Source organism: Eucyclogobius newberryi, unplaced genomic scaffold (assembly GCF_026437365.1).
Source record: "Eucyclogobius newberryi isolate DKJ021-1_F unplaced genomic scaffold, fEucNew1.0.hap1 SCAF_2, whole genome shotgun sequence".
NCBI classification, from domain to species: domain Eukaryota; kingdom Metazoa; phylum Chordata; class Actinopteri; order Gobiiformes; family Gobiidae; genus Eucyclogobius; species Eucyclogobius newberryi.
The window spans coordinates 11,642,799-11,658,465 of record NW_027315834.1 but is presented as its reverse complement, the minus strand read 5'-3'; the positions used below and the strand labels follow the sequence as shown (position 1 = coordinate 11,658,465).

At 38.9% G+C, this 15,667-nt stretch overlaps 2 protein-coding genes across 2 annotated transcripts in view; one reads left to right on the top strand and one right to left on the bottom strand.

Annotated features, from left to right (window-relative positions):
• Window positions 1-6,131, bottom strand: part of ppp2r2ab (protein phosphatase 2, regulatory subunit B, alpha b) — a 32,728-nt gene extending 26,597 nt beyond the window's left edge. Inside the window, exons 1-2 of the mRNA XM_072453570.1 lie at window positions 5,786-6,131; window positions 1,716-1,784 (exon numbers count right to left, since the gene is read on the bottom strand). Of these exons, the coding sequence (XP_072309671.1) occupies window positions 1,716-1,784; window positions 5,786-5,792 (76 nt within the window). The 5' untranslated portion in view covers window positions 5,793-6,131. The remainder of the gene's footprint in view (window positions 1-1,715; window positions 1,785-5,785) is intronic.
• Window positions 6,132-10,775: 4,644 nt separating this feature from the next.
• Window positions 10,776-15,667, top strand: part of gsna (gelsolin a) — a 37,420-nt gene continuing 32,528 nt past the window's right edge. The window contains exon 1 of the mRNA XM_072453482.1: window positions 10,776-10,847. The gene's annotated coding sequence lies outside the window, so the exon portion shown is untranslated. The remainder of the gene's footprint in view (window positions 10,848-15,667) is intronic.

Sequence of the window (15,667 nt, the reverse complement as noted above, 5' to 3'; positions counted from 1 at the left end):
CCCTTTGTCTAATATGTTACTGTTCAAGTCTACGTTAGGCTTTACAAAGGGGACCAAAATTAAGTTAAATATGACAAAACTAGAAAAAAGTCATTTTCATTCAAGTTTAGTTTTTGAAATTAAAACGACTTAATTTTGCTTCAAAATTAGTCAATTAAATTTTTTGGGTTCTTACGATTAAATTGTCCTCTGAATAATCACTTAACCTAATAATGTGGACATCCCTAAGCACTAGTCGGGTTTTAGGGGTGAATTTAATGTTTTACAATAAGATTTGAGCCGTAGAGAGTTGAGAAAGTCACTTCTATGACTAAAATGTTTATTTGTTGCTATATTGCTAAAAATGTTTTACTGGATTATTTGTCTTCAGGGTTACAGCGTCAGTGACATTAAGTCGTCTCAATATCCTCAATTGTGATATTTTTCTGTAGCAAAACATCACTTCCAAATGAGTAATCAAAATGTTATTGTGAGAATAAACGTTGTGATTTAACAATTCACAACACCGCTACTCAATATGTGACCTGCTTTATGAAATCAAACTTTATCAATGATCAATTTGACATCAACGTTAAGATAAAAAAAAAAACACTTTACTTTAGGCTTACTACTTCTTTGAGGAAAGGCCTAGTTTTGCTTCTAAAATCATAACATTTCTTTTAATAGGGCTAAAAACGACCTACGTATTTAGTTAGAAACTTCAAATGACTAGAATTTTTAATTTTGTTTTATTTTTTATGACGTGAATAATCACGATTATGGATGAACATAAACAAGCCCGGGATTATTTTAGTATTCTACTAGTATACAAATTTTGACTTTTTAAACACTTTATCGACCAAATAAAGGTGTAAATAAGGCTTTTAGACAGAGAATATCTACAAATCAAGTGTATTATTGAGGAAAATCAGAACTAGTTTGTTCTTTTTAACAACGTCTTTGTAATAAACATGTATTTTCGTGTGCATTTTTTAATCTCTTTAGCCCAGATAACTATTACGATTATCAAAATACGATTCTTTTTTTAAAAATTTGATCAGTTGTTGCAGCTCTAGTTTGTATTGTAACCCTTCAAAATTACAGCATTACTCGACGAAACCCTTCAACATGTGTCCTGACGCGACTGAGAGGCCGTGACATTACATACGTCTTATGTTATTACCATATTAGCCATTGTGCACTTTAATTTTAAGACCATTAGGTTGAGTTCTAAAGCTGCAAAGAGCGATTATTTCTATTGCACATACATTTTAAATACATTATCAACCAAATCAAAGTTTAAATATTGTGACTGAAAAAAAAAAAAAAACATTAATTGTTTGTTATTGTATGACATAGATTTTATAATGTTATTGTCATAAAAGGCTCTGTTTGTGTTTTACAGTCTGTGTAGTACAGATATCAAAATACAATTAAGATTATTATTTTCTTAGTCGCCTAGTTAATCGTTGCAGTCATCGTTGCATTTCATTTAGAAAACCCTGAAATACAATATCAATATACAGTCATAATATTTGTATGTTTTCTTCACCCAAACTGAAAATGATACTTATTTTATTATTATGTTTATTTAGTTAATTAGAACTGGTTATAACTATAGTGCAGTATAGTATGACTAAAGGGCTGTGCAGTAACCTTAAACTGTACAAAAAACAGACTTTAACTGCAATCCTTCAAATGGCCATCTTACACGAGTTGAAAAATATAACTCTTACCTTCAGCGACGTCATCATCGATGGCTCCTTTCACCTGAGAGAAGCACCACTGCATGTCGCCTCCAGGTCCTGCACAAGACCAACACAACGCACATGTTCACGCCTCCAAACAGCAGCACGAGCAGCACAAGACAGAGATGCAACAGCAATAGTCACGATATCAAATGTTAGTGTCACGATTATAGTGAGAGAAAACTTTGGAATCTGAAATAGACTATGGACGTTTTCTTTGGGTTCTGTGGGTCTTAATTTCTCTTTTTGGATTATGTCTGCTTGTTTTGGTTTAATTATTTTCACTCTGGTCTTGTTCTTTTTCTGTGTTTTATAAATAAAAAAAAAGAAAGGAAAATTGTCCAGATTATCATTTCCTGGTTCTTATGATTATATTGTGACCTGAATAATCATGATTATTGATTAACCTGATAAGCTTGGCATCCCTAAACGGCAACTATGCAACTTATGGATAATAGCACGTCTTCCATCGTTATCAGTGCGTCGCATCGTTCCATCTTAAATGAACTGAGACAAGAGCGAGCATGCTGCCTCCTGAACACAACAGGTCCTTCGCCACAGAATCAGAAATATGGCATGTTTATTTAGGCCCAAAACATGAGGATTTGAAATGGAAACAAGCACAGAAAAGGAATGTATACTATGTATATTTTAATAACATCTTTATAATGCTGCAGAGCTTCATAGTTTTCACAGTTAGAGACGTAAATTCTGCAGGAGAGGAAAGTATAACAAATGACTTGATGACATGATTCAATACTACAAAACTGACTTTTTAATGTTACATGTACAAATCTGTAAATCAAAGCGTTTGATTAAATAAGTGACGAAAGCTTACATTACAACACATTTACACTTTTACAAACGCCAGACTGATTTACAGTAAATTTAGACCTTTTCAAAACTTCTCTTGCATTTTATTTAATTGATTGTGTGCAGTTCCTAAAAAATATTCAACCATAATACTTTGTGAACTGCATTGCAATACATATTGACTCATTTTCTTTTTAATTCATTATAACGAATGACAAAATATAATTAACCCCCCTATTGAAGTCGCATTACATTTTGTATCGGGCTCTATGAATCATCTACATTTTGTGCAAAAAGCGTATCGTCCCAGCTTAGGTAACACATGTGGACTGTTAAAAATATAGTTTCCAATGTAGATTTTGTCTCTTAAATGTGTAAACATTTCTACAATTACGATAGAAATATTCTTCCTTTGCCCCAGATCATCCCTGAAAAAGAGGTCTCGATCTCAGTGGGCTCTTACCTGATTAAATGAAAAGGTTAATCAAAATTATATAGCTTTAGATCCATATTCAAACACCTAATCAAAGAATGTTTTTAACAATAATGTTGATTGATAATACAAATGTGTTCAGTAAAGCTTTAAATCAAAACCTCAAAAGTCAATCCTTTCTTTCAGAGGTTAGATGGCAATGATTCAACTTGTCTTATTGGTGATCAATGAATACAATTTGAAAGCAATTTATATTGGTTTTGAAGAAGACAAAAATGGAATCACACTTTGTAAAACATTGCAAAACAAGAGGGGAAAAGAAATGGAGACTCTACGTTCCAACATCAAATCACACACAGAGGATAAAGTGACCAGCACTGAGTGGCACCGCTGCAGAAACGCCAAGGACAATAGTGAGTCATCCGGCACAGTTTTATGAATCACATTTCTGAAAGACGCATCAGGCTTTTCAGCGACTCGTTGCTTCATTTTTGCAATCAAGCAATAAAGATTATGGATTTGAAAAAAAAAACTAACCCGTTACCACACAATGCAGTACGCTTAAGGAATACAATTTATAAGTTATGATGGCTTTGCTACACTGTATTCATGTAAATCAAGCAGCAAACATTTGCATTTGTTCAGGGACAAACCAGCAACAGTCTCATTAGAAACACCTTAACAACTGTACAATCCCACATTTGCAGTAGATATTGACAAAAACTAACCACTCTATAAGAATAGTCAGACGATTTTCTAAACAAAGCATCAGGAACGTGCTAAAAATGTGTCAGTAAACGTCTTGGTCGAGGTTCAAGTTTTGGCACAAAACTTGAATGAAAGGATCAAATTAACCACAAAAAGACATAAATATCACATTAAACCCTAGATACACTAGAGGTTGCGACTGGCACTCTCGCTTTATAGTAAGAACGTTCCAGGGTCGACTCCCTCCGCCCGGGCGCTTCTTTGTAGCGTTTGCGCGTTTCTTCCCGTGTCTGGGTAACTTTCATCTAGGCTCAATAGATAGGTTTAACCCAGCTGCATTGAAGGATGGGTCAAATGCAGAGAATAACTCTGTACCTACAGGTGCGACAAAGTCTAACGGTAACTTATCAGGATCGTCTGCGTTATAAGCGACACTGAGGCTGTGAACATACTAAACTTTAGGGTTCAACTGTTGTTCACAAAGCACCGACAGTATAAGTGAACACATTTACACAAACAAAAGACCGATGCAGTACTTTTGCTGACCTGGAACTTCAGTTGGTTTACTTAAGCTAATGAATGAGGGAAAGTATCAACAGCCACTCTTAATTTCACTTAATTCAACATTTGATCTAGTTATGTGCGGTTATGGACAAATTAACTAACAAGCCTGCAAAGGAAAAGTGGGTGAAATTGACAAAAATTAATAGCTCGATAATTATATTCATTATATTTTAACACTGCATCAGGAACGTGCTAAAATGTGCCTGGAAATGTCTTGGTTGTGGTTCAAGAATGGCACAAATCATGAGTGCAGAAATATCACTTAAAACCCTTGTTTGGGAGATTACACTAGACAATTTTTTGTGTCTGTTTTTGCAGATTTTTTTTTGCATTTATTTTAATTTTAGACAATACACTATTATTGTTTTGAATATCTACATCCAGCTCCTGAGAGCTATGAGTAAAGTTGAGCTAACGCTAGCCGCTGCTTCTTGTCATGGCACGCTGGAGAAATGTTTTGTTGTGAAACTAACCATTTGCACCAAAGAGGAATTATCAATGAAATAAAACAGTTTGATCAACGTCTGCAGTGTGGGGAAATGTGGGCAAACCGAGGTTGTGCGAGCTACAATTTTCAACAGGAGACGGTTAAATGTAGCAGGAGTGAAACAGCAGCAGGCGTTTGCTATTCGCCGCTAGCATTAGCCAGTGTTGCGGTGATCTCTGCAGCCCGAACAGGATGGTTTCTACAAAGGGGCAGTCATGTACAATAAATCAAGTAATGTAAATAATGTTTCAAACACAAACTCGTTTATGTCTCCTCACAGATCATGGTGCATTTGTTCATTCATTTTATGCTATTCATTGGTTTCAGCGCCCTGATCTATAAATCATTTTGAGGATTTTTTCCTATTCATAATATACATTTAATTCCATATGGTTACTCACTATGGTCCAAATCTCTCATTTGTTCTTGCATCATTAATTCTGAGCCCCATAGATGTGCGACTGCAAATCTGATCATTATTAGTGAGTACAGAAATGTCAAATACGATTCGATACTAGGGAATAGACTCGATTCTTGACATCACAATTAAAATGAAAAAGTGCCATTATTTATTGACAGTTCTGATACAGCTCGAGGTCATTCTAAACAGTTACAGGAAAGGTGCAATTGTGTCCTTTATACGATGTCCCCCAGGTATCGATACTCGTGCAAATGAGCAGTTTCGATACTAGTTTTAGTACCGAGTAAGGCGAAGATCTCATTTCTGATACTTTTGACAAGCCTAGCACACACGGTCATAAATAACGCCAGGTGCATGTGATCCTCGGTGTTTGCGCTGTGCGGTAAACGCTTAAAAAGGCGCACACTCGCGTCATTTCGCCTGTAGTGGAGGTGATTGTACTTGTGTGCTCGGAAAGGCACTACACCCATGCACAGGCCAATGGGCGATGACACTCGGCTAACGCTAGCAAGGCTAACTGTAGTGTGCTATGCTAACGTTAGCTCCGCTCACGGCCGCACGATTCAAAACAGAGCCGTAAATCCTGCGCAATGTTCGGCCCTGAAAATGCGTGATGCCGTCCGTGGATTTACCTGCCATGACGAGACAGACAGTGGGGCTCGCCTCAGTCACGATCCGCGTCCCCGCTCCCACGCGTTTGTCGGTGGGATCTCAACTTTTCCTCGCTTCTTCCTGCCGCTGCCTCCCTTCCGCAGATTCTCCAATAATATGACGGCCGCCTGCGCACAAAGCCCGCGCTCGGAGGTGGAAAGCACCGCGGCGCCGCTCGTCTTCTGCCCCCGCTGCTGTGCGTGTGTCCCCGCTGATGAGGGCTGTGTCCTCGGTGTGGCTCCGTGTGCTGCTGCTGTTGCCGCCGCCGGCGACTTGGACAGTTCGCATCCCACAAGCCACTTGTTCTTCCCCGCCCTCGGGCTGCTCGCGCGCACCTCAGGTCGAGGCGCGCGCGCAGCTGGGCAGATGCACGGCTATGCGCGTGCCCGACAGGAGACAGGATGAAAATAGCATCAGAGGGATGGAGGGCTCTGTGCTCCAAAAATAGGACCTCAGTCCCAGTGTCATCAAATATGACCTAAAATACTCATGTTTTAGTTGAGTTTAGTCTTTATTTGAATGGACAATGTACAGAGACATTAAGCTAGTAGAAAACAAAGATGTTCCGCACCAGATTGTAGCTAAAATGCTCAAATCCATCTGCAGTCCCTGATTGACATTCAATATTTGTGCCAACCCGGAAAAATATAACTCATACTTTATACTGTAACAACAAATAAAACAACAAGAACAACATAATAATAATAGGCCATTAATACCCTAATAACAGACTGTTGGGTCTCAAGGTTTTAACTATACACTCAAGTTTTGGTTCTGCTTGTGTGAGCCTCACCTACCGACCGACAGAGTAACCTTGCAAATCCCATTCTTTAGCCAGTCAGTAGACCAATGAAAGTTTATTTGTAGAACACAATTTGTACACAATGTAAATCAACGTGCTTACAGAATGAGACAAACGCATTAAAACCACAATGCAAACAATTCAAACCATCAATAATCAGTATAAAATTTACTTTAAAACAGAATAGTGCGGATACAATCCTTTCAGTCAAAAGCACAGCTGAAAAGAACAGTTTTAGCTTAGATTTGAACATTTTCAGAGTAGAAGCCTGTCTCACAGCTTCAGGAAGACAGAGGGATTTTAGCTGCATAAAACTGAAACATAGATTCCCCATGTTTAGTCCTGACTCTGGCACCAGCAGGAGGCCGGTCCATGTTTAGTCTTACACGGTCTAATCAGCAAAACACACTTGATGCAAATAGGCTGAAACTCTATAATTGATTTGCCTCTAAAGCCTGTAGACACTGCCATGCTTCTGTATAACACACGCCTCATCCACAGCTGGGCGTGAGCATTAATCCCATGGAGTGTCTGAGGAAACGAGGGATGGTAAAGGTCATTGGACTTCCTGTGAGCTGGAGCGGCTCACAAGGCTCACAAAGGCTCACAAACAAGGCAAGCTCTGGACAGTCTCGTATTTGTCCCGTTTCATGTCAAATTCAGCAGAACTTGCACTCAACATCGGAGTAATTGAGATTGTATATGTGCCAGAAATGTGACGTAGATCAAGTGGATGTAAGAACTTAAAACCAGGACTAAATCAGGACATATATAGCTATGGGCTTATTGTAAATATATATTATAGTCAATGGGGAAAAGATGGCTAATGTGTCAATATTATTCCATTATATGTATTATTTTTCAGTTTATTAACAGAGATCTCATTTGTTCTTCCATCAACTTTCCATTAGAGGGCAACATAACGATAAAAACATGGCTATATAGAAGAGTAAACTGTATCTTGCATGTATTATAGTTAATGAAAATAATAAAACCAGAGAAATAAGACATGCATGTTCCTGTTCTTTCTCTTCAAGACTTGGAGACAGTTCATAGCAATTGTAAGTGAGCGTTTGGTGAGGAACAAGGACTTTCCGCTGTCATTGATTTTGTTGTGAGTGTGCGTTCTGTCTTGTCCAGTCTAATGCTCATTATTCTCACATTCCGCGGGTCACACTTTCAGGTCACGCTGCGCACAAACCAGTGAAGAGAGCATGAGAACACAGCTGTTACTTTGAATAACTGTACTGTGGATTAAACAAGTATTTCCCCAATGGCCTGTACTGTTCATATTTTTATACTACTTATCTTATTGTGAAAACGTGAACCTTTCGACAGCAGTGTAGTATTTTCTTAATGTTAGTTAATGTCAGTGGTAAATAGTGAGAAGAATGTAGCCTAAACTTGACTGTTGTCAACATAAACAGGATTAACAGGCAAATAGAGGTAATTTAGAGATGGACTGATATTTATCCCAGGTCAAAGCTGAAAAGCAGAGGAGCCCGAGCGTTCTCTGTGGCGGGGCCCCAGCTCTGGAACAGCCTCTGCATGTTAGAACTGCTAAGACTCTAGAGCAGTTTCTCTCTGGCCTTTTAAACACAAACTGAGCTAAGTCATTATTGTGTGTCAACTTCATGTATATTTTAAATTGTTTGTATCTATGTATTATTGCACTTTCCTGTACAGCACTTTAGGCTTTTATAGTTGTGAGTGTGCTTTATAAATAAACCTCAACACTGACATTGACATATAAGTGTTGGCTAAAAGTTAGTAGTAAAACAGGGTTGTGGAAGTATGATATTTCTTATCATACTTATGCAGAGCAGTGCACAGTGAACAGCATACAGTCTACAGTCTAAGTACGGTCAAATTTAAAATCATATATTACATTGTATTTCAGTAAAATGATAATTAAAAAAAGTATCAGAGCCATTGGCTGCTCTGGATAGGTGTTGGCCACAAACCCATAAGAGCTCCAAGTGGATTAGCTATTTATGGGAACATCTGGGTCAAATCTTTGCATTAAAACAACCATTTGTTTATATATTTTGGTCAGGACAGTTAATGTTAATGAACATACATGAAATGCATGCTGTAAACACGCCACACTATATTTGTCTAAACATAGAAATAAATAACAGATGATTCATGGAAACAGTGCAGATTTCTGCAGAACTAGTCTAAATAAAATTGATCACTAAAATTGATCACTACGAAGGCCTATTAGGGCCACAATAGATGAAAGCTTGGTAACTTGCTTGCCAAAAACCCACAAATTTACGTATTTTTTCATATATTTGGTTCTTTCCAAAAAATAATTCCGGATCCTACAGCACAGTGCTGTCAGAGGCCAGAGAAGATCTGTTTTATTTGAAAGTCAGATGTCTAACCATTTTCGACCTGTTTTTTTCATTTATGATGTGTATTGTCTGTTGTATTACATTGTTATGTTGTTTGTGACTGTATTTTATGTAAAAGCCCAACAAGGGGCAGACATTGAGAATCAGCCCCGGCTAAAATGTTGTCCCTATCAAATAAACCTAAATAAATAAGATCCTCATCAGTTTGTCATATTGGGCTCACATTGTCACAGCACACAAACAAACACTGGTCTAGACTGATAAGACTGTGCATTTACAGTCAGATGTCCACAGTTTCCTCAACAGTGAGCTGCGGACTTTCGACTTAAGAATGAGTCCAGTTCAGGTCCGAGTGTAGATCTTCCACAGCATCGCCAGCTGTCAAACTTCTCATTAAAGTCCAAAGAATAGCACAAATTTGCAGCCATAAAACTACAAGGGCCTATTTTTCCCAAAACGCCTGACAAAAATCACCCACAATTTCAGACCAAAGTTGATTTTGAACAATTCATCTTTCAAACTGACACCAATGTGAATTTTGAGGTAAAAGTAAAAAAAAAAGTCTGTTTTTTTATTTTATTTAGGGTTTTCATTTGTTGTCTTTAAGAACAAACTGAGCCTGATTCATCCCAGAATGTTTGATTTGACTGGAAATAAGAGTAAGCTTTCTTTTAATATTATGTCTAGCAGCTTAACGTGGTCCGTCATTATTCCTCCTAAGTACAAATTCAAAAACTTCCTCCAACCCACATTACCCAACAAATCTGACATTTTCTATCAAATGTAATTGTTTTTTTCAGCAAAATTGTTACTTTTTTCGGTCAGATTTGCGCGTTGCAGTGCTAGTGGCCCTAACACGCCCTCGTAGATCCCAGACGGGGCCCACGACGCTGCCATGCTCCACATGTGCCACTAGAGCGCAGCACAGCCGGGCCCCAGTCATGGTCCTGGTGTGCGCCTCTGCAGCCCGGAGCCTGCACTCCCAAAATGCAACGCAAATCTATGAAAGTGCATTTTAGACTCTTTGCTTGCTATTTTATTTTTATTAGAACATAGAACAACAACAACAAAAAACACACACATACACAAGATTCGAAAAACACAGTAAACCCAGAAAGAACGAGCTGGATCAGGCAGAACATAAATCAAGGAGTAAAAGTAGAAAATAAGGGAGTGGCATCAGAGAAAAGAGAGGAATTAAAGCATATTAAGATCTGAATTTAATAATCTGACAACACATTATGAATGGAAATCTACTGCTCCGTTTACTTTTTATTAGAGCTGTTGCTATTTGGATTCTTCACTCTGCATAAAAGTGGAGCACAGTGGTCCAACTTTTGTATTTTTCTAGCAAATACTTATTTTTGACAATATATTCTTTCACAATTAGGGTAAGTTGTTTCGGTAACAGTTATTTTGGTTGAACGCAGAGCTTTGGGACGCCAAACCCGCCTCGCCCCGAATTATACAGGCCTGCACATTGTACAAAACTCAACAGTGCATTTCAGATACAGCCTAAATCTACTAAATGCTCATCAAGGAAGCACAGAGGAGAACTACAGAAAGAAGAACATCTCAGCCTGGGATCTATTATAGCTCCATGACCTCAGCGCGGCTCCCCTGCGCGCCGCCCCCGGGTCTGCAGCCGCGCACAGCCGCTGTTGTGCCCGTGTGGTGCGGCATGGATCTACTGCGTGCGCATAGCGGCTCCACTGGGCTCTGTGCAGGGGTTGGGTCCGGGGGGGAGGGTCGTATAACGGGGAGTGTCTTGGTCTTCTGCTGGGCTTTAAACTGCGCCTCTTCTCTGCGCCGCTCCGCTCAGCGTCTCCACCGCGAACCAGAACCGACCCGAAACAACGATCAGAGCCGCATTTATTTCAGGTAAGAGATCACACTCGTCCTCTCCTTTAGTAGATCCAGCCATGGTTATGATCTGCGTTAGCTTAGCACGGATTGAGAAAGTGTTGGCTGTGCGTAAAATCAGGCAGCAGCAGCTTTGTTTTACAATTACAGTTTGGTGAAACTGCTTTTATCTTAACTAATGGATTAAAATGTCATCTGATCTGAATATGAAGTGGTCGTGTTGTGCAAAAGCTACTGCCTTATGTGGACAAAGTTGGGAAAAAACGCACTGCCCACGGTGTGTCCATTAAATAGCGGATTTTTGAGTCATGTTGTCTACATTTAATCAATTTTCCCCTTTTTCATTCGCACACAATACTGCAGTTTGCATTGGGGATGTTTGGAAAGAGAGCAGGTCACAACTGCGGTAGTAGGAGAGATGATAATGGAATAAGTTGCCAGAAGTAAAGTCTGGAAAGAATATCATCACAACTGTTCACACAACTGTAGAAAAATGAGGACGAATGAGGCATTACACAGACTTATTCACACAATTGTTTAGTGCTGTAGTGTCTGGGAGCCAAATGTAGCCTTCATTCTTCCAGGTGAAGTGGCCCAAATGACCTCATAAAGTGTTTCCCTCTGCAAGTTTCAGAAATGTACTTTTGATAAAACAAGTATCAAACATTTCTGGTTTCTCAAGCCACAAATAAACGTCCAACCCTTTTCAAAATGCACTTTTTACAATATCGACAACAGTCTGTGGCCCTCGACAGGCCCTTATTTTGCTCTGTCTATAATTTAGTATGTGGCCCTTGGTGAAAAAAGTTTGGACACGCCCGATATATGGTTTATATCTGCTTTATTGCATAGGAACTGCTGTCTAAAGATGGCATCAGGAATAGGAACTAGGCTTGGGTTTAGTTTGAATTAGTTTTGTTTCACAGAGCCCATTGGTAAACATTAATCTAATTAAAGAAGAGAGGCTTTGCACTACTTAGCTAAAGCTAGTTTCCATCTGCAGCTCCTTGGCTGGTTAACCAACACAATTAAAATACAAATATCCATCCAGTTTTGCAAAATCCACTCATTTGTTTAAAACTATTACACTTCACATTCAACTACACAATTATTATTAAGACTTCAATTATTTAGATAATAGAACGAGCATAAACTGGAAATGCAGTTAAGATGCATGAGAGCAAAACACAATAAAACCAGCTAAACGTGAAAAAGTTATAGGATAATTTACCCATAAGGATAGTTTGATACGTTAGTGTTTCTCTGCTGCCGTTGCCATGGACACACATCGACTCCAAACAGTGGAGTTAGTCACAATTTCCTGTCCGGTGCTGATGGAGCCAGAGTCCTTCAGGGGCCCAGAGTCAGAACGCAGCGTGTCAGAACTGTCGATCATGCTAGTCGTTAGCTTAACTATTTTTTTGTCATTCAAAACACCAGACTTCGCTAAAAATGTTATTTAAAATGTTCTCACTGTTCAGTTGTGGCTTTAGTTGGCCAGTCATTTAAGGGACATAGAGTTTGTTGAGCTTGATGTGTCTTTGCACTGATCTGTTTCCCCCGGGTTTATTAGCAGTTAAATGTTGTGTTTTCACCAAAATTGGACTCAAATTGAATTTAAAGTGACTATGACTATGATTTTGAAATTTTGACTTTATCTGGTGCATTTGTACCTGTTGTACATATAAATCATAGTTTTACACCAATCAAATAGGTATTTGTTTCACCTTGTTGAAAAAATCTGTGGCAAAGGCGGTTAGCGCTCTTACCTCCCAAGAAGGAGATCATGGGTTCAATTCCTAGACCAACATCACATGATCTCTCTGGGTGGAGTCTGCATGTTCTCCCTGTGTTACTGTGGGTTATCTCCGGGTTCTCCGGCTTCCTCCCACCGTCCAAAGACATGCATGTGTTAGGTAAAATTGGTAACTCTAAATTGGCCCTAGTGAATGAATGTAAGAGTGAACTATCTGTAATGTCTATGTCTCTGTGTTGGCCCTGCGACGAGTTGGCCACTGTCCAGGGTGTACCCCGCCTAAGGCCCGAAGTCACTGGGATAGGCTCCAGTCAGTTTTTATTTGTCAAATAACCAGAGTTTTCTAAGTAATTTCTTAGTGTGATGTAATCAATTACAAACAGGAAGTGAAATTATAAACCTAAAATATAAGCTATTCTTTGATTCAGAATGTATTTATCCTAACTGCATTTTAGTTCAATAAATTGTCCAACCTGTCAGAGGCACTTTAAAATAAACATGTTTACAGATAAAAGTCATTTATAAAGTAATATGTAGCGTGTATGTAGTGTGTTGGATGTAGTTTGTCCACCCGCGTGTTGCCGTAGTAGAAGACAAACTTTCTTGCGCTCGTGCAGAAGCATCTGGGCATGCGCAGATTTAATTTTGACACACTGGGGAATTACAGGGACCACATACTGTCATTATGGGATATATGACTCTGTGTAAACATCACCGCGGTAACAGACGTCTGCAGGGAAAAGCCTTGAACAACAACTACAGATTCCCTTCATCCACAAACCGTCACTGCTGTGTTAAATATTAGAATTTAACTGCTTTAAAAACATCAGACAAGTCAATCAGTTTAAATTCTTAGGTGCAATTTACTAATAAAGGAATGTTTAGTTTCATATATCTCTGCAATTCATTCAGAATTATTATTAGAATTATTCAAAACAAGTACTAATGGTAGGTGATCATCTAGGTTTGTTTAAGTTTTATGTTCTGTTTCATTTATATATACTTTTTTTCAAAAGTTATATAAAACATTTAAAATCATAACTCTTGGATAGCAAGTTCAATTTGATCACAATTTGTACACATATGTGTTTATAAAGCCTTTAATAAGCTATGTCTCGCTTCTGACACTCTTCACTGTGATTGGTAGAATCCACTCAGAGAATCACAAAGGCTGACCAATAGGAGGCGTGGGCGGTAAAAAAGCAAAGAAAACAACACTATGTCACAGGGATCCACTCATGATTTGTTCTTGTTTTTTGACACGCACTTTTGTAGTAAAATAGATAACTTCGTCCCCCACATGCTGTAGTCCTGGTGCAGTGGAGGAGGAAACGATGGCCGTCTGTGAAGAGGAAACTGAACTCTTTTCTCAGTCTGGAGGCTGCCACAGCTCAGGGCGTGGTGGAGCGAGACACTCTTTAACTCTGATCAATCATTACCTTTGTCTGGGAGGCTGAGCGAGACACACACAACTTAATTTGTTTTATTTAATCTAGTTGCTGCCGGCGAGTGATGAATGATTGATGAATAATTCTTTGTTTTAAGGACAGTGGTTTATTGGTAGAGCTTTTACCCAGTTACGTGCATGTTAGTCAGATGGATGTAGTTGTGTCCATGAGCAAGACACACCGTTTTTCCTCCAGTGACTGTGTGCGATTGGTGTTGGTAAAATAAGCTCTGTGGGCTTTAAGTCATGGTGTTGCCTCCTCTGGTTATGCTTTACCACTGCATTTTAAGAGGCTTGTGACATCACAAAACCTGCAGGGGGCGGAGTCAGGTACACACCTGCAGTGGGCGGAGTCAGACGCAAACTTTAATCATAGTTAAGTGTTTTTTATGAACCTGTGTCTCCAGCCAACACTAAAATAGGTGCAATAAATATAGATGCCAAAAATAGTGCCGTTTTGTGTTATTTTTCATGGGTTTAGTCTGAGGAACATTCATCTGAGGAAAGAGCAGGGATTTCCCATTTATGGAAACATCTGCAGCTGCACACAAGCTCTGTGTCTAATGTTTGCTTTAGCTGCAGGAATTAGGGAAAGTCTGTCCATGCGTCCTTTGGCAAGACACTTTGACCCCCTCTGTCTGGCATGAATGTGATCAGAGAGTGAGTGGCGGTTAGAGATGGCGCAGATTGGCAGCCTCGCCTCCGTCAGTCTTCCCCAGGGCAGTTGTGGCTACGGAGTATGAACTTGAATGAGTAGCAGACGCACAGCCGCAGCCGATACCAAGATTAATTACAATGCAGAGACTGAAAAGAGCAATTATTTCCTTAAAATTGAAATAACTTATCACAAACCTGATCCAAAAGTAGACTGTATGGACAATTACCACAGTCCTTTACAACTTATTACACTGCGTACTTATATGGGAAGTAAAATTATCTAGATTGCAATGTGTGAACTGTAAACTTCCATAAAGAAGCTTTAAAAATCCCATTGTTCTTTTGCAGAGGAAACTGTTGTCCATAATTCAGAATGCAGAAATGACTGTTATAAACCACTTCTGCAGTTATGACAGAAATGCAGTAAAGGCTTGTGAGCGCATTTACATGGGAGGAAAAAAAAAAGAAGCACTTCTCTTTATTACCATTAACCTCAATATAACAAAATAACAATGGATATTTGACCTTGAGTCTCAGGCTTTGATAAAACCACACTTTTACTGTTGGATAGTGTTACATCCCCAGACCCTGGTTTCTCCTCTAAGGCCTTTTTTCTCTTTATTCTTCTCTTTTTTCTCTTTTTTTCTCACACTTTTCTCACACTGCGGCTCACACAAAGTACAGGTCGCATTGTTTAAATAAAGGATCTGTCGACAGAAATGGGTAGTACTAAACATGCACTTTTCAAAGTAGCACTTTTACTTCTACCTGTGCCATACAGTATATTTGTGTAGTATAACAGTCACATATTCGAGTAAAAGCTTTGGTTAGTTTTCCCACTGTGAGTAAAGCTACAAGTGATAAAAGCTTTGTGTTATATCGTCCGGGAGGGAAACTTGTATCCACGGACGTCATGACATTTCACATCATAAACACACAACACAAGAGACAATTAACAAATAACAATTACAGAAACAA